This window comes from Artibeus jamaicensis, unplaced genomic scaffold, assembly GCF_021234435.1.
Source record: "Artibeus jamaicensis isolate MK-2021 breed Jamaican fruit bat unplaced genomic scaffold, CSHL_Jam_final contig_402, whole genome shotgun sequence".
NCBI classification, from domain to species: Eukaryota; Metazoa; Chordata; class Mammalia; order Chiroptera; family Phyllostomidae; genus Artibeus; species Artibeus jamaicensis.
This window is the reverse complement of record NW_026521818.1, coordinates 19,533,382-19,553,453: the sequence shown is the minus strand read 5'-3', so window position 1 is coordinate 19,553,453 and position 20,072 is coordinate 19,533,382. Positions and strand designations below refer to the sequence as shown.

Here is a 20,072-nt window from a genome sequence, read left to right as displayed (position 1 = left end):
TTAAAAATTAATTATTTTGTAGATATTCTTGAAAGCCATAAATTTTACCTGAAAAATTAGAAATGCAAAGTACAAATTTGACAACAGGTTATTTTATTAGCTATTTTACATAATAAAAACCATTTCTCCCCAAATTAAAATATTACCACTAATAAAACTTCTTGTTTGAATAGAAATTACCTTTATGTGTAATGTTTTTTTCAACAGATGGCTTAGAAGTGTCTAACTCTGATTTCTTACTATATTCCATACTTAGTACCACATCCTTAACAACAGGAGATTTCTCTTGTGATGACAATAATTCTTCTGTAGATATGAAAACATTTAATTAAAATATTATCTAAATCTTATTTTAACCAGTAAAGAAAGTATCATAGTATAATATCAATTAAATGACAATTTCAAGCAAAGTTCATTACGAAGTAAGTTTATAATAAGTAATTTCTGATGTAAACAAATGTGATCACCTGCTCTGAAATGACTGTTCACTTTAATTTCTTGAGCCACAGTTAAATGCCAGGCATTTTAATTTGGTGCTGGGGAGTCAGTAATTAGTGAGATTCATGGAACACAGGAATCTGGTAGACAAAAGACTGATGTATGAAATGTGGGCCAACTCTTCTCTCGAAGTCATTCACATGTGAAAAATGTAAAGCGTGACAAATGTTCTTATACACGAAAGATGGCAGACAACGCTGAAAAAATACGCATAACTGCAGAGCCAAATCTAGGGGATGTATGTAGTCCTTCCCTAAACTCATGGTGAAAGTACCATTCTTCATTCGGGGTACTTTTTTTATTTTCTGTGTTTTAAGAAAGAGTTTAACTTCCACCATAAAAACATTTTTCATGAAGATTAACATAATAGGAAACTGACCATCTATCCACAATCCCCATCAGTGACTTGTGTGCACTGAGAGAATCAGCAACAGAAACTGTGAGCTCAGTGCCAGCAGTGTGCTGGAAGCTTCACAGGCCGCATCTCCTTTTCAGTCTTCACAACAAACCCCATGTGACAGTCGCAACCAATGAGGACACTGAGTCTTGGACGTCAGTACAAGTGCTCAGACTACAAAACTACTCAGAAAAAGAGCTAGAGTTTTTAAAGCAGATTTGACTCTAAAGCCTATGCTCTTAATCCCTGTGCCAAACCAATCCCTGTCTTCAAATCCTAATGATGAATAACAAGGATTTCAAAAGAATATTCATAATGATTATATGCACATGAAAATATTTTTGAATTCCACTCACATTCAAAATCTCAGCAAATTATAAAACTATGTGATTTATTAGCCAAACTATGATTTTTTTGAGTGAAAGGGAACACTATAAATAATTATGCAAGGGAACACTATAAATAATATTATGCTTTATTATTTCAAGAAAGGTAAAAATGCAACTGAAATGCAAAAAATTGGGGCAGTGTATTGAGAAGGTGCTGTGACTGACTGATCATGTCAAAAGTGGTTTGTGAAGTTTATTGCTGAAAGATGCTCCACGGTCAGGTAGACAGATTGAAGTTGGCGGTGATCAAACAGACATTAATTGAAAACAATCAATGTTATACACCATGCAGAAGCTAGCCTACATACTCAAATATCCAAATCAGTAAAGTTATTGGTGAAAATTAAAATGTCTTTTTTTTTAACGGAGAAAACCATATGGACTTTTTGGCCAACCCAATCTGCATAATTTTCTAACTAAGTAATTTATATTTTTAAAATAAAAAACTTATTTCAAAAAAGATTTACCTTGTCCTTGAAGATGAGATATATCCAGACCTTCTTTTAGGCGAATAACCACTACTCCATACTGTATGTCAAAGGCGTCACTAGAATAGAAAAAAGAAAAAGAATCATAAAAACTCATCCCCTCCTCTATAAAATAAAGGCAATAATTGATGATCTCTGAAATTACTTTCAGTTTTAAATGTCTGATTCTTTAATATGCTTTAAAAATTATGGTGAGAGCCATGTTAGCTTCAAATTCTACACCATTTCTTTTCCCCTTTCCTACAATACCTTTAAAAAGTATTTATGTGTAGATCTTTACGGTACTGACAGTCTACCTACAGCAGCTGTTTTAAAGCAGTAACTATTTTTCTCCTATTGGAAACAAGCTAAAATTATGGAAAAACAACTTTCAGGAATCTCATATCGAATTTAAACTTATAGTCCTAATCAAGAGAAATACATGAAGACAAAAAAGACTGATTTTACCGAGAATGAACAGACTGTACAGTATGAAGGGATCACTTCTGAAAGGAAAAAGGGTATTTTTAAAAAGATTTTATTTATTTTTGGAGAGAGGGGAGAAACATCTGTGTATAAGAGAAGTACTGATTGGTTGCCTCTCTCACACTACCAACAGGGCACCTGGTCTGCAACCCAGGTATCAAACCAGTGACCCTGCAGTTTGCAGGCTGGTGCTTAATCCAGGCCTGGGCAAGGAAAGGGCATTTTAAGTAATTTAAAAACTTTTATGAAACTAGTTTAAAAAGTAGTTCTAAGATTTACATGAACTTGTAGACATGTATTCATATGTCCTTTTAATTTTTTTAAAAACACAAATGGGAGCATCCCATACGTACAATAATACACATTAAACCCTAATACACAACTCTAAAACCAGACAAATTCTGGAACTTTTTTTTTTTTTACTGTAAAACTGCCTTTATTTTTTTTCCACTTTTAAAATTTTATTGTTCTTCAAGTACATCTCTCCCCCGACCCTGGAACCTTTGTTAAGACTACAAATCACGTAAACACAACTTCTCCTCAAATGTACTAAGTCAGGGGTGTAAAAATCGTTTTCACTGGGGGGCTATATCAGCCTCAAGGTTGCCTTCAAAGGGCCGAATGTAATTTTAGGACTGTACAAGTGTAACTGCTCCTTAACTAGGGGCAAGGAGCTCGGTGCTGCCGCCAGGTAGAAACAAGGTGGAGGGTGGGATTCGGCCTGCGGGCCTCATGTTGCCCCCTGTGTACTAAGAGAACTTCAAATTGCAAAGCTTCAGGTTTTTCCACTGAATGGCAACAGGCTCAATGCAGGATGAATCCTTGTTTACAAAAAAGTAATAAATCCAAAGCCAGAGTACTCACAACATATGACAAACCAGCAAAGCTTTAATTTTACTGAAAGTAAAAGTTTTAACTTTTTTTAAAAAGTAAAAGTAGGAGATCTGGCTATTTCCTCAAATTGTTTTAAGGCAGCTTCTATGAGGACTAAACTACCATATGTGACACAGGCAAATAGCCACATGCTTTATTCACAGACACAAGAGGAGTTCCAGTGAGGAGATAAATAATAACATGGACTGAGTAAAATCAGAAAGACAAAGCAACAAAATTAGAAAAAGAATACACTAGAAAACTGGTAAGAGGGAAGTTAAAGTGATATAAATGAAAACTAAGGCTTCTGCTAAAGATCATTGGAAATAGCACTGAAAATGAGTAGTAAACCAAGGGCTTACACCTCAAGGGATGGATAAGCAAAACATAAAAGTACATTAAAAAGAAAGAAATGTGAATAACCTAATAGATGAGCCAAATGATTAACTGAAAAATTAGCCTGAGACGTGAATGAACCTAAGCTCTGAGGGTCATATCAGTGGTAAAATGCCGTCCTTAGCATCCGCTATTACTATAGCGACATAACTTAGAGGGGGCGGGTCTGACAGCATTCAGGGCCTGCGCTGAGCGGAAGGGATGTGAGAACGCTTACTAAGCCCGGGTATGTGAGTGTGCCTGTGTGTGCATGTATGCAAATGCTCATGTGTATAAAGAGACAGAACTGACAGGTTTTTTTGTTAATAGATTATCAATTCAAACCCCAGATAACTGTGTGTGATTCTTTTAATTCTCATGCTTCTACTAGAAAAGACTATATAAAAAATAGGCTTCAAAAATCAGTGCAAGCTTACAAAATTAACATTTCTGAGCCAAGTTACTGATTTAAGAGTATACTTACTGGAATAGGTTTATATACATATCCACGTCCCTCATATCTGCTTGCAACCAATCTTTCTTAAATCCAAGAACAAGTGTGTTTGGTTTCATACGCCCAAGACCAGCAGCCTAAAATATAGGAAAAATACAACTCTAAAGATAAACTGAATCTTTGATAAAAAACCCATAATACGGTAGTATTCTGAGTTATGTATTTTGATAACAGCCACTAAAACCTAGAAGCAAAGGTCCAAATGCAGGCTCTGGACAGCTAGCTCAGTTGGCTAGAGCATCATCCCAATACACCAAGGTTGCAGGTTCGATCCCCAGTTAAGGCACATACAAGAAACAATATATGAATGCATAAAATAAGTGGAACAACAAAGGTGATACCGTTGTCTCTCTCTCTCTCCTGCTTCCTCTAAAAATGCCCCTAAATCCAATGAACCATATCTTTTGTAAGATTTAAAAATTTTTAAAATTCTATTCCCAGCGTTGTGTACACATTTTAGTTTTTTTTTTTGTGGTAAAAAAATAAATGAAATGGTTTGCCATCTTAAGCATTTTTAAATGTATAATTCATTGGCATTAATTACATCCATAATGTTATACAACCCATCCCACTACCTATTTCAAAAACCGTCTCATCAGCAATTCTGTAACCATTAAGTAATAATTACTCATTCTCACCTGCCTCCAGACCCTGGTAACATTGAATCTCCTTCAGTCTCAATTATTAATTTCCTTACCCAAATATCTCCTGTAAGTGGAAATATCAATGTATTGTGCCTGGACTGGACCAGCAATAAAAGCATCATGTGGAAATTTATTAGAAATGCTAATATTCGGGCCATAACCCCATGTCCCCTGAAATCATCTCAAAAGTTGGGCCTGGCAGTCTCTACTTTAACACGTCTACAAGGTGATTCTTATGCATAATGAAGTTCAAGAACCACTGCTCTGAGGGAGTATTTTCCTTCATAAGATTTACTAAATCTAAAGTAGTTATTAAAATGTACCTATAAATTGTACAAAAGTAAGCAATGTTTTACCCACTAGAACCAACGTTATGATTAGGAGTCAAAATCTACTTGAAATCTGTAAATATTTCACAAAGTGAATAAAGTAACAAATAATCATATACCCGCCACCTACCTTAAGAAAATAAACATCACAAACACTCATCAAGGACCGCATGTATCTTTTTTCATGCCCTCTTTGTATTGTTACTATGTGTTCCATTATTTCCAGGGGTGTCCAACCTGTGGTCCACAAGCTGCATGCAGCTCAGGATGGCTATGAACATGGCCCAACACAAAATTGTAAATTTACATAAAACATTATAAGATTTTTTTGTGTGATTGTGTGTTGAAATGTACTTAATGTGTGGCCCAAGACGACTCTTCCTTATCCAGTGGGGCACAGAAATGCCAAAAGGTCAGACACCCAAACAGATGTATATGTTTTAAATTTACATATGTAAATCACAAATTTACATATTTCAATCTTGAAATTGTTCGTGTTCTTTTCTTAACTTGCAGTTTTTCCTTAACACTTTTTGAAGTTTATTCCTGTTTGTGTGTGTGTGTGTGTGTGTGTACACGGCCTTTTGCCATTATACAGAATTCCACTCTGCATTATTATACCACAATTTTCAACTTTGCAACTGATGGTTGTTGAAGTTTCTTTCATTTGTTTTTTTTCACTATCACAAATAATGTTGGTGTAAACTTTGAAATGCACTTTTTCACTCATCAGATTTTCTTTATGGTATGCACTTACAAATGGACTGTCCCAGGATATCTACACACTTTCAGATTTGCAGAACAGCGCCAGGTCCCTGTCCACAGTGACTGTCCCCTGCACCACACACTTCAAAGGCTTCCAACTGCGCCCCACAACTCTTCAGACTTAGTGCGGGCAGACTTAATTTTGGTCAATCTGATGGGCACGGAATAAAACTGTATTGCAGTTTTAATTTTTACTTCTGTCCTTTAGGTTTCCTCATTATATCCTTTGCTGCCCTTTTTCTCTTATTAATTTATATTGTAGTTATTTCTTTATTCTGAGCCATATTCTTTTGCTGGTAACATGTTGTAATCTTTAGGTGTGTGGCTTCCTTTTTCATTTTCATGTTTTCTTTACAAACACAAAAGCATTAAATTTTACCTAAAAAAGAAGTGTTCTCTTTTTCATAGTTCATTTTTGTGTCTCATTAAAAAAATTCCCTATGTTTTCTTCTAAAAGTTTTTAAAAATTGCCTGTCACAAAAGTCTTTGTAAGAATCTGCTATATATTTTTTTAATATTTTATTTATTTATTTTTAGAGAGAGGGGAAAAGAGAAAGAGTGGGGGAGAAACATCGGTGTGTAGTTGCCTTTCACGTGGCCTCCCACTGGGGACCAGGCCTGCAATACAGACATGTGCCCCAACCGGGAATCGAACTGGCGACCCTTTGGTTCTCAGCCCGCGCTCAATCCATTGAGCTACACCAGCCAGGGCTCTGTTATATTATTTTTTCATATGGATAATTGATTGTCCCAGCTCATCTTTCAATACCACCACTGTCAAATATTAAATTTCTTAAATAGGTGGCTCTATTTCTTTTGTTTGTTACATTGCTACTTCAATACCACTTCTTAATCACTACAGTCGTATGATGATAAAGCTCTGTACCTGCCAAAGCAATGCCACTCTTACTCCTTGTTATTTCTGAGGATTGCCTAGGCTATTATTAACCCTGTGTTTGTCAAGTTTTGAGAAACTCAAAACCGAAAGGGCTCAAATGACAGTACTCTGAGCCTCCCTCTTCTGCTTTAACGAAGCAGAACCACAATTAACACAGTGAGAGAGCTTATTTTGAAGAAAGAGGTTCCTATAAAAATCTGTTGGCAAACACTGTATCAAGCCATTTTTTCCCCCACAACCTCTAGGACTGAGGAAACGGAGTTTCAGAGAAGTTTGTTAACCGGCTGTATCCACAATCTATATTTAAGAAAGTGGCAGTGCTTCATTTAACCTACGACTGATTCCAAATCCCAGAATCTGGCTACCATGCCATCTATAGCACTGAAATAGAAGTCTAAGTTTTAGTACTAGTTAATACATAGTGAGAAATACAATAAAGAACTAGATTTTTTTAAAAAAAAGTAAATAAGGGCTGTCACTACTTAACGCTCCTACCAATACCAAACAAAACTGATGATGTTAAAGAAATAAGCTACGATAATAGGTTTGTCAGCCAAGAGCAGTTTCTGTAGTCCCTTTAACTCTCAAATTATACACATCTTAGTAGCTTACTTTAATAATTTAAAAGATTTACCATTTGAAGATTTATCATTAATATGAAGAATGAAACCTAGATAAGTTTTTGAAAGCTTACAAAAAACTAAAATGTCACTTGAAAGGCATTAGAAATTCACCTGCATCAAGTACTGTGCTCCTTCTCTCAAGTCATCTGCATGTACTGGAGCATAGAAAGCTTTCATTTTGTTTTTAATAAGCCATCGCTGATATTTAGCTTGATCAATGGACATCTCTTTCATGGCTTGTCTTCGAGGCCCCTGAAAGGTAAAAATATTAATAATATCTTTAATTCAAAGGCAACCTCTTCCACAATTACAAAAATCTTGCTGTTACACGGGCTTAAACAAGGAGCCTAAACATGAGGGGTCAGAAAAGAAGTATACACTAACAGCAGTTCATTTTCATGACAGTGAACTCTTTCCAATACTATGAAAAGATGCAGTTGGTAACAGTTAAGGCACACAGGGGGTGCCTGTAGAAGGAAAAGGAAGAAAAACAGACTGAAGGACAAGAAGTTTTTGATATTAAATAAATGCAATTAGAAATTAAGTCTGGAAAAGAGATCATGTAGAGAATAACAGCCGCCTGTTTTTTCTGCAGAAACTTCCCCAGCTGTTTACTGTTTGCCCCAAATGTCTGAGTTATTAATATTCAGTAACCTTGAAATATCACTGAAATCAAAATGAGCTATACAATATAAATGCTTTTTCTTCAAACTTCTGTTCTACGATGAAAGACAGGATAAAAGAAACAAGTTTTAACTTGCAATTCCATTTGATCCTTGTAAGCAACTCATAAAATGTATTATACACAAATGTATAAAGCAAAAAAAATCTAAAAATAAGTTTAAGAGTATACCCTAATTACACATGAATAAGTAAAGGAAAAATGTATCTTTCCTAGCAGAAAAAATGCCCCATTTTTAATTTCTTGTGCTCAAGATTCCAGCGTGAACTGATGAACTTGGAGACAAACTAGAAAACTCGACAGGTCCCCAGCAGGATCAGTGTTTCCCTCCAGCACTGCACACACGTGCACACAGACACACAAGACATGGCTTTGACTTTGCTGCTTTTTAAGTGGAAGAGCGGCTCTAGCAGGGACTGAGACGCGGCATACGACACACATTTGTAGCGCCCCAACAAGATGAACAATAAAGCTTTTGGAAAAGGCTAATCTGACAATAAACACCCCCATGTCTTATGTAGAACAGGCAATCCATCATCTAGTGATTGCTTTCAATATACAAGATGCAAAAAAACCCCCCAGAAAACTACTTTTGTATGAACATTTACCACTATTTTAGTATTTCTTTTTACTTGTGGCTAAAACAAAAATTAATGGATAATTTAAAAGGTGTTTCAACTTGAAAATTCAACATTTGTTCTACTCTTTTTATATACTGAATACTAGGTATTTACCATGATTTGTCTACCTCCTTCAACCTCCTTTTTCTTTTTCTGGGAAGTAAACATTCCTAGTGTTCCCAGGACTTTTTGAGCAATCAGTAAGAAAAAAGACATACTGAATTTCATTTAGGCTCCTTAGTCTTCAATAAGCTGCTTTGCTTAGCCAAACCATGCCATAAGGGCAATGTAGTTTGCTAAAATCTACTAAGAATAAATAAGAAAAACAATTAAGGTTCCAAATTCCAGTATCTTTTTAGAAATAAGGTTTTAAGACAGTGGAACAGCAAAAATATTTTGACAAAAATAACTACCTTTTAAAAAGCTCAACAGATTCATTTACCTTCCCAAATTATTTCAGATCTAGAAAGCCCCACATAATATAAATTATATACACAGAGTGAAAAATGTTTAATATAGAAAACAAAACAAACACTTACCATATGCACATGACCACAGATCATCAAACCAACATTTTTTGTGAAATCATGAACAAGATGAAGTAAAGCTGGGCGTGAGTTTGGAGCACCTGTCATAACAAGACACTGTGGCCTAATTTAAGATTAAATAGAAAAACAACATTAGAGTTTAGGTTTTTGGTAACATGGACATGATTTTAAGTTGTTTCTCTAAGAACATTTATTAAGCTAGAATCTCAGTTGTGGAATTGTCCTCAAGCCACAGGCCACGGGATTCTCATAAAAGATGACTTTTAACCAGGGTCTTCTGATATATGAGAAATGCAGAACAAACTTTTGGGAACAAACATCATGCCAAATGTTCTTCAAAAGTAATAGAAAATATTATACATTGAGATCTGGTAGGTGTTACAGAAAGGACCATACTGGTTTAAAAATATGTAATAGCTTTTCATCTTCTAAAGGTAATAAATACTCCAGTTCTTTCACAGGTTTTTCACAAAACTTCCTGACAGCATGGCCCTACAAGAGCAGGTCACTGTCCTTAGCTTGATCACTTCCTAATTACTGCTACTGTGTGATAGTAGCCCTCTCTAATCCAGCTTAATTTTTATGGCTGTTATGAGTAAAACCACCTATGGTTCAGAAAAGCCTTCTAAGGCTTCTATTTGAACTAAAAGTTTTAAATCTAATTAATTCTGGGTAGAGCCAAAATTGAATTAAAATGTCTTTGCAATCACAAGACAGTGGCATGACTTTCATATTTATTTTCCCTGACTACAAATGGAAATCAATCTTCAATGAAAAAATATTCAGGTATCTATTTTATAAGTTCAAAAAGATAAGCAAAACTTCTTTAAAATAAGAATTTACATAATTAAAACAACAAGAAGCAAATAGACTAAAAATTCTGCCTTACTCACCAAATTAACTGTTAGGGTAGTTACTTATAAAATAAGCACGAAAACCTACGTAAAGACTGAGAAGTATACTAACATCTGTAATTTTAGCAAGCTATCTGAAAAACCCACTCTGTCTGGGATAAACGCTTTGGGGCAGTGGAACGTGCGTCATCCCACACGGCCCAGACTGCGAATACAGCTCACTGTCCCCTCTGGGCTTTGGCTGGTTACGGTGTTGGCTTCCCACCTACAGACTGCATTTCCTAGTCTTCCTAGCAGCTAAAAATAGCCCTATAACTGATTTACAGCCCACATGATATTCCTATTTCCAGGTCATGTCCTTTAATAAGGAAACTGGCCATCCTCCAAATTTTCCTTTCCCTTCCTGTGGATGTGGTAATGACATTGACCACATGGATAAAAACACCTCCCAGGGAATGGCAGACTGAGAAGATACAAGGAATGCGGAATGGACCAGGTGTAACCAATATGCCATGAACGAACATCCATCTATCTCTTGAATAACAACAATGTCTGTTATTCAGCCACTGTCTCTTTTCAGCTTTTTGTTACAGTATTTTAACCTATACTCAATATAGCCTATTACTATGGGAAATTAATTAGTACTCCCTATCTTTACTAAATAGTAAACATAGCACAAAGGCTACATAATTTGGTATAGTTTTATCATACCAAAAAAGGTATGGTGCAAAATATACTCGGGATGACTTTGAGTAACAATGACAGAGTATGAACATCTGCATTCATTTTAACTCCTTCCTCAAAAATTTCCATGATATAATGGGATCTTTTAAGCCACAAAACCACAAAAATGTAAAGAATATAATAGGATATAATAATATTAAAATATTAAAAGTTGGAAAACAGATGGAAGAGCAATACAAGATTTTGCAATCAAGAAAAAGGCTAAATCCTAAATGAGCACAAGAGAAATCTGTAAAGCTACCTGATTTCACACCTAAAATAGAACTCAAACACCGAGGAGGAGTTAGAGGCAGCAGATGCATCTGGAAGTGGTGAGGGCAACGTGTTAAAGAAAGTAAAATAAGAACTGCCTTAAGGTTTTCATAAGAAGCAACTAGACAAAGCCAAATTATTTCTGTCACTCTGCTGGGCAACTGTCCCTTGTCCCTTTCCAACCCTATCAGGCCAGGACTTGTTTGTTGGAGAGGGCCACTGGTCTGCACTAGCAAGAGTTGAGGGCAGACACATCTACTGTAAATATGGAAGTTAGGAGTATGCAGAGCCCCTTTTCCACTTTGCTCTCAGAACGCTGGTAGCCAGGAGTTTAGCAACAAGCAGATTAAAAGATTCTTTTCTGGAAAATCTAATGAGATAAAAAAAAGAAAGCCTTTAAGATGACTAACCCTATTTTGCTGTGTATAATGTGCAATTTTTTGCCCAAAATTTTGAGGGAAAAATAAGTATGAGCATTATACATGGGTAGTACTAATTCTGTATCTATATGAATGTTTTTAATCCTTTTATTTATGCTTAACTCTAGAAAGCAATAATGACATACACCTATGCAAAATAATACCCTGGAATACAATCAGTTTTGTTTCTAAATATAAATAAATACAATTTAAATTTAAAAATTAAAATGAAAGATTTTTTTCCTGAAAGTTTGGGGCAAAAATGTGGGTACACATTATACACGCAAGTGCATTATACACAGCAAAATATGGTAAATTTCTCAAAGGAACCATCAAGGCCACATCAATCTACATTAAGGACTTCACTAACAAGCCCTACCCACCAATGTAGAACTTCCCTGGCCAAGGATCACAGATACTTAAGAAAAGGCTAAATCTAAGAACCCAAATTAAAGAAACAGGAAACAGTGAGAAAGACGCTTCAAGGACATAGAAACAACAAAGTGAAGGAAACAAAATCTTTCAGCAAGTTTAATGAAGGCTGTGATAGTGATAAAAAATTAAATGAGAAAAAAAATTACTGACTTTAGAGAAAGCAAAGCCATACAGGAAAGAAAAAGGAGTCATAATTTGACACATGACTTAGCTCTGAATCATCTTTAAAAGTTATAAAAAAATACCAGCCATGATCTAATCAAAATAATGTCATTAAAATATTCTGGGAGGATAAGTTAAAAGGGTGAGAGTGTGTGGTTCAGTGCATGGGGATGAAAGGTATCAGGAGATAAAGACTAGAATTAAAAATCAGAAAGTGCAGCAAGACAAGCACGTTTAGAAACATGAAGTAAGCACTAAGTACGTGTTGAAAGTAGTCACCTGTGGCATGAGAGAAACAGGAGCACGAGAAGTGGGGAGAACACTGGTGTCAGTGACAAACCTGATTTCTTCTTCGAACTATGTTAATGTGTAATTCTGATGAAAATCTTAAAAGCCTTACTAGAATAAAATTTTTTTAAAAAATGTTCCTCTCATAATAAACCAAAGCAACAAGTTCAATAGCAAATTAACTTTGATTGTTGGATACATATGCTCTCAGTTTTGGGATACAGCCACAGAAAAAAATCATTTTTCTGTTAAGAAATGATTTTTATTTTCTACCATACTTGGTATCAACTATCCACAATGCAATGAAATTAAGTTTTCCCACCAGGGCTCTCATTCCTTTTTTAATCCCCCCCGCCCCCGGTTTCTCTCTACTGATCTGTGCAGATCTGTGGTCTCTGGGGAGTTTTCATTTGAGAAAAAAGAGAACAAGTGGATCAAAACAAGTAACAAAAAGAATACACCAAACTTTTCTTACTTGGAGAAGTTTGGTAGAGCAAGTCTTTTCTGGTGCTCATCTGTTCCTAAGGTTCTTTAAAACACATTTTCCCTTTTGTTTTACTCACAAACATGGAACATATTTCTGTATTTACCGCACAGAAGCCAGTAAGAGGTGATTCTCATAACTACACAGAATCACCTGTTCACAGCCAGGCCTTAAGTGAACAGCATGAGAATGACCATCTAATGATCTGTTTTTCAAAAATGACAAGTATACTTTTAATTAAGTATAATCTATAATTTCTAAGGATATATGTCAGTGAATGACATAACAATAAATTACAAAATAAAGCATGTCAAAAATCCTTATGTAGGATTTTTATAACTACTAATCACACTTAGTAGTTATATAGTAATTACATGACTTCAGTGGCCACAGGAGGGAAAACACTGTTTGCTTGATGATACCTACCATTTAAAAGTCTCTGGATGAGATCTCTGAAACGCTCACATTTTTGTAAGGTAGAAGAAAATTTATCTATTCGTAAAATTTGATAACTAAGAACCTCAACCTGTTCTTAAATGAAATGCATAAGTCCAACCAAAACAAAAAATAATATTCTATGCTTTTAAAGGACTTTTTGTGGAATGTCAGCATATGAACAAGTAAATAACTGACTGCCACTAAGACAAAATGCTTCTGTGTTACCTATCACTCACCGGAAGTTTTTCACATGGTCTTCCACTCCAGAGAGACGAATGGAATGCTGCAGTGCGGTCAGGTAGGTCAGGGCTTGCGTGGAGGACCCCCAGTTCACATCTGTGGGAAGACGGTGTTGCAGCTCATCAATAACCAGTTTGAGACACAAAGAGAAGGAAACAGTGCTCAACACATCTACAAAGCCAATTGCTAAAATAAACTATTATAGTTGGGACTTTTAATAGTTCAAGTTCACAGGACAACATTAAGACAATGCTAATATGAACTGTAACTGCATTTAAAGAAAAAGTACAATTTGGAAAAGACTGAGATGACAGGGCTGCAGACATGCTATGCATGCAATTTAGGAGTACTTCGTAAATAAAGAAAACATTTTTAAATTAGTGTTTATATAGCCAAAGGTTAAAAGGGAAAGAGGCAGCTCTCCAAATACTAAGATGTCCTATTTATAGTACTTTACAGTTTTAAGTTATTTGAATTGGCAAATTTTTCCCCTTATTGAATAAACACCCTGGACACAAATGTTGATTTTAGGCATTTGTTACTTTAGAGATGTAATAGGCACATTATAGAAATGATTGCTTCTAAGATGGTTAAAATAATACCTTCTTTGTCCATTTCATTTGTAAAGCCACCACTCTAATCCAAAACCTCATCTCATAGTATTAGAATTACACAATGTTTCCTCACTGTTTTAATGGACTACACTGCAACTACTCTTGTAATCTCTCCCTAATCTATTCTACTGGGACAAAACTTTTCAAACCAGTACTGGATCTTTCTTCTGTGTTATAGGTTACCATAGTGAATAGTGGACCCATCCTAATATATCTTAGCATTCTTAGGTGCCAATATACCAACAGTTATCAATAAGATACATTCTAGGTAATCTTTGACGATTTCCCAGTTAAGCATGTTTGTCCAATTTTCCCCACCATACAGTAAGCTAGTGGGAAGACACTACGTCTTCTGGTATTTTGTGAATTCCGCTGTACATAGTACAGTAGGTACTAAGACATGGTAGGTAATACATATACATGCCTTTATTACGCTAACAGCTACTGCAGTATTACAAATCGAATCCTTTCAGAGAATAATCTTAAAGCCTATTGAGTGCAACAGAATGTCAACAATATAAATTATTTTTCTACAAATAGGATTAAATTTAACATATGGGTAAAAATGTAATTCCATAGATAAAATGTAATTGTTTTATTGAAACTACATGTATTTGGAAATAAAATATTTGAAGTTTTATACTAAGTACATTTTAAATATATAAAAGATGAGCCCTGGCTGGAATGGAATAGCTCAGTGGATTAAGTGCAAGCCGACAAACCAAAAGGTCACTGGTTCAATTCCCAGTTAGGGCACATGCCTGGGTTGGGGGCCACATCCCCAACAGAGGGCACATGAGAGGCAACCACACACTGATGTTTCTCTCTCTTTTTCCTTCCCTTCCCCTCTCTCTATAAATAAATAAAATCTTAAAAAGCAAATAAATATATAAAACATAATGCTTAGATATGTAAACTAACAGAGAACTTCTAGGTGTTTCTAGGTTGAAATACTAAATAGAGAAGGTTACTGACCTGGTTTTTTGTAGGTAACATAAATATATAGCCCAAGGACTATCACATAGGTCAGCAGTGCCGCCCACCAATTAATGACAAACATCACTATGCAACAGAGAATTGCTCCAATGAGTGATATCCACATATTGTAGTATTTGAATGCAGGACGCCATCCTAACAATAACAAATAAAATACATAAATAAAAGCCATACCTCACCTGCTTTGACAATTGTACATATTCATGTACAAAATAACTTTCTTTTTGGGTGCTATACAGAGAAGGGCTTTAAATATTAAGTGTAAGGCTATATGAAACAGTAAAGTCATAGACCATTACTAATCACAATTAAATTTCACAATTCTTGATGGCCATCAAAAGGGTACATCTATTTATTTCCACATTGCTCTATCTTACTAGTTCTGTATCCAATAAAGGCGTTAGCAAGAAGTGTATATCAACCTACCCCAGTGAATGCTAAAAACCAGAGAAGGTTTTTCAAAAGTTGAAATTGAGTCCTTAACAGTATAGTGTGGCTTTCTTTCCTGATTTTTAGTATGAGATATGCCCATATTCTAATTAATACACTAACAGTTTAAACAAAATGTTCTTAAGAATTGTTAAAAATTCATCCATTTGCTAAAACAATTAATTATAGAAACATCCTCTTATTTGGTGAAGTGTTTATGAATTAAGCTTCACTCTAAAAAATGTTGAAGACAGTGCTTTAAAATGTCCATTCATAGGTGGTTCCACAGGCAAACATATTATTTTTAAATCATTTCAATAAAATTTACAATACTTTAAAAATTAAACTTTTAATTTTGAGATAATTACAAATTCACACAAAATTTTAAGAAATAGTAGAGATTCCAGGTACTTTTTACCTTGTTTCCCCCAATTATAATGTCTTATAAAACAATACTATAATAACACAACTAAGATATTGGTACTAATACAGTCAAATTAAATGAGTCCAACACAAAGATCTCTTGTGTTGCCCTTTTAAAGCCATATCCACCTCTTAAATTTATATTCTTAGATTTGAAAAAGAATTAAGAAAGCCTGAAACTAAGGTATTTGTTTTGTAAGTTTCCACACTTTATTCTTTCCTGTTCTGAGAGATTTTTAGATACCTGTATGGAACAGTGCTTTTGTTCCTTCATTTCCTTCCCTGATGCCCAACTAGTGTCATGGTTTTAACAAAAATTCCATAACAAAGGTATTTTCTGTTGATAAAGCCCTCCCTCTATATTAGAACTCCATAGAACTCATTGTGTGGAAATATTTCTAGACAGGTTAACTGGGTCATAACATTCTTACAAATGAAAGAGAAAGCAGCTAAATAAGCAATAAAACCAACTCACCCCCCCCCAAAAAAAAGCAAAATAATTACTTCATAGTGCTGGTCAGAATTTGGGAGTAATGCTATCTTAAATGATGGAAAACAAAACAAAACAATGAATATTACCAGTAAACTTCATGATGAAGGGATCTCTGAAGACTCACTTAGTCTGACTCCACTACGAACACACACTGAGCATTAATGAGTGAATCCCACAGATACCATTTTAAAAATGCACTCAAATAATTTACTTCCTCTAAAATCAAAGATATTACCATATTTTGAAAACTTTTTAAAAGTAAAAAATCACCTGGAGATTTTGCAAGTGATGCATGAAATACTGAAAAATTGATCAGTGCGTAGGACGCAAGGAAGAAGTTAGAGATAATTGGAGCAATAACATTCAGTTCAGCTGCAAAAGAAACAAGGCATATTTACTGATGTAGTAGGACAATTTTAACTTTTCAAAATTCCAAATTATTCAAACCTTTCAATAATAGCATAATGCTACTCCTATATCAACTGTCCAGATTTAAAAACATCTTGCCATATATACTTCATGTACTTTACTTTTAAGAAATCAAACCTTATGAATAGTTAAACCCCCCTGTACACATCACTTTCCCAAAGTTGGTATATGCTTTTTCTAATGCTATAATTTTTTCACATACATACATATGGTCAATTAGCATTATGTGGTATTGTTTTGGGTATATGTATCATTCTGCAATGTGATTTTACATTTATTTGAAGTTCATCCTTATATGAAACCAAGTTCATTCTTTTTTCATTGCTGAATATTATTCTGCAGTTGCATTCTTCCATTGATAAGTATTCAGGTGGCTTCCATTTTTTACTATTATAATTAATAACACTAAGAATATTCCTGTGTATGGGCACACATCCAAGTTTCTGTAGGGTACACACTCCTAAAGAGCACCGCTGGATTGTGAGAAACTTTACTAAATATTTCCCACTTGTTCTCTAAAAGCAGCTCTACCAAACACATACCTAGCACTACATGATAGTCAGTTTCCACAATTTAATGAATCAGACCTTTAATACCAGTGTTAAGACCCATCGGCTCACAGTGATCAGAGGCAAAGTGCCAAAGAGCAGATCGGCAGAGACTCTACTTTCAGAGGAGACTCTGAAATCCTCCTCTTTATGCTGTTACTGTATCGGCTTTAGGAACAAGAACCCAAGAGTTCTTTCCAGCCCTAATGGGAACTTTAGCGATAATAATTTTAGAAAATATGGCCCTGAGTGGTGTGGATTAGTGGATTGAGAGCCAGCCTGCCAACCAAAGGGTGCCAGGTTCGATTCCCACTCAGGGCACATGCCTGGGTTGCAGGCCAGGTTCCCAAGTAAAGGGCCTTTGAGATACAACCACATATTGATGTTTCTCTCCCTGTCTTCCCCACTCCTCTAAAAATAAATAAAATCTTAAAAAAAAGAAAATATGTACTGAATGCTATTATCTGCAGTATTTTTTAAACACTCATTTGATTAAAAAGAAATTTAGTATAATATGCAAAGTAACATTTTTATTATTTAATCATTTCATGTTCAGAGCTAATATAAATGCACCAAAATCTACATTAGCACACCATTTTTTTGACTAACCAATTAAGATGAATCCAAGTGCAATTAAGAATGTTAAGATGTAACCACGGAGAGGTTCATTATTTTTCCCATAACCTTTAGCAAACATCTGGAAAGCTGGGTAGATGTTGTCTTTACATAGAGCCTAATGAAGAAATGTAAACAATAAAATAAATGACACATTTGGAGAACAGGCATACAACTTCGCTTCCAGTTACAACAGGTGAATCGGGAATGAAACCCATGTTTCTAATTCTTTTTCCTCTTTCTTTCCTGTGCCCCACACTGCTTTACCCACAAACTGTGGAGATTCAAACATTCCAAGAATCAGAAAGGGTTTACAACACCAGAAGTTTTTATTTTATCCACCTTACCCTGTCTCCATGCTGAAATTCTTTTTTGAAGAAAGAATCAGAAAAGCAGGCACAGAAATAGAAGACATTTGGAAGCTTAAGAAATATGATGGAGATGTGACCTACTTTAAATCAAGTCCAAATGCTAGACTTAAAGCAGATAAAAATCCTAATTATAGAACTTAATCATATTTGTTAAAATACTGAAAACTTTTAAGAAATATATTCTATATCTTTACTGCACCAACTGGCTACAACTACATCATTTAGAACAAAGCTGCAAAAATCAACATTTCATTGATTTGATTTAGTAATAAAAATATTTTCTATTCAGTATCAGCTGTTCATTTCATGCTCTTTAAAGGGCGATAAAATCTATCTCAGTCATCATTATACTTTGAGTACCTAACACAATATACAGCACATAGGAGGCATTCAAATATTTGTAAAAATAAAACACTTAGGTCAGCCTCATGCCAATGGAAATAAGAGACTTTAATTCTCCTGATGTATGGTCCCACACTGTACTCCTTATCCTTGGTGAGACATGAAAATTTACACTAACAGAATATGTTTAAATACAGCAAAAATTCATCACTACTTCCAGAAATAGAACTCAAAGGCTGCACTCTGACATTATGTAAATATACAGATGTTTATGTAACTATATGCATTCATATTCATATACATGAAATTAAATATACCAGTCTTGATTTGTGTGTATATGTGTATTATACATATATGGGATTGACAAAAGCAAATAATTTTTAAATATTTACAATCCCAGTTTAAAATATATTACCTTAAATTCCCCTCTAATAAAGCATGTAACATTAAAATGCTTACCTGAAATATTTTGGGAGCACTCACAAGAGATGCTAATGCAGAGGAAAGAGTGGCTGAAAAGATGCCTGCAGAAATTAATGGGGCAAATCCTGACACCATGCTCATTACCTTAAAAAAAAAAAGTGGTTAAAATGAAAAAAAAAAAGTCTTAAAAAAGAACACAATATATCATTATTATTCTAATAAAAAAGACTAATATTAGGGAAACCCTGATAATAAACAGTAATAACTTGTTATATACATTACAAATTCAGAAACAGACCTACCAGTAATCCTGACTTTTAAAAAACTAGTTTCATTTTGTAAAATTTCAAAGATGTATAATGGCAGAGAGAAGAGCATATGGAACCAGCAAGCATCCATCACCCAAATTCAGCCACGACCACCTCAGGGCCAACCCCACATGACTATGCATCAAACCACAGGTTTCATTTCATGCATGAATATTTCAGTGTTTATGTTTAATGGGTGAGAAGTTTTAAAAACTGCAATTGTAAAGCCATTGTCACAGCTTGAGTACTAAATTCCTTTTACAGCACCAAATAACCAATCAGCTTTCAAATTTCCCAAACTGTCCCTTTTCTCTTGCTTTTCAAAGTATGTTTGTGCAAATCAGGATCCACAGAAGGATTATACTTTACATTTGATGTGTCTCATATGAGTCTTTTTAAATCTACAGGTTTATCCTTTCCTTTATATGCTACTATTTTTGTCATTTCTCCTATAAACCCCCCCACTCGTGATTTTGATAATTGCATCTCCACTGTTATTTAATCTGTTCCTCTCACCTCTATTTCTAATCAACTGCTAGGTAGATCTTGATAGTTATTCAGACTAAAGTTCAAATTTTTTGGCAGGAATATTTCAAGGTGATGATGTGATATACTTCCACTGGGAAGACTGTTTCCTTTTTGGAAATTAAGATAATT

General features: G+C 34.7%; 1 protein-coding gene across 1 annotated transcript in view; it reads right to left on the bottom strand.

Annotated features, from left to right (window-relative positions):
* SLC12A2 (solute carrier family 12 member 2) overlaps positions 1-20,072 on the bottom strand; it is a 93,907-nt gene that overhangs the window by 15,540 nt on the left and 58,295 nt on the right. The window contains exons 11-20 of the mRNA XM_037138207.2: positions 19,144-19,251; positions 17,966-18,089; positions 16,650-16,751; positions 15,014-15,169; positions 13,421-13,520; positions 9,100-9,211; positions 7,370-7,510; positions 3,970-4,076; positions 1,752-1,831; positions 181-306 (exon numbers count right to left, since the gene is read on the bottom strand). Coding sequence (XP_036994102.2) covers positions 181-306; positions 1,752-1,831; positions 3,970-4,076; positions 7,370-7,510; positions 9,100-9,211; positions 13,421-13,520; positions 15,014-15,169; positions 16,650-16,751; positions 17,966-18,089; positions 19,144-19,251 — 1,156 coding nt within the window. The remainder of the gene's footprint in view (positions 1-180; positions 307-1,751; positions 1,832-3,969; positions 4,077-7,369; positions 7,511-9,099; positions 9,212-13,420; positions 13,521-15,013; positions 15,170-16,649; positions 16,752-17,965; positions 18,090-19,143; positions 19,252-20,072) is intronic.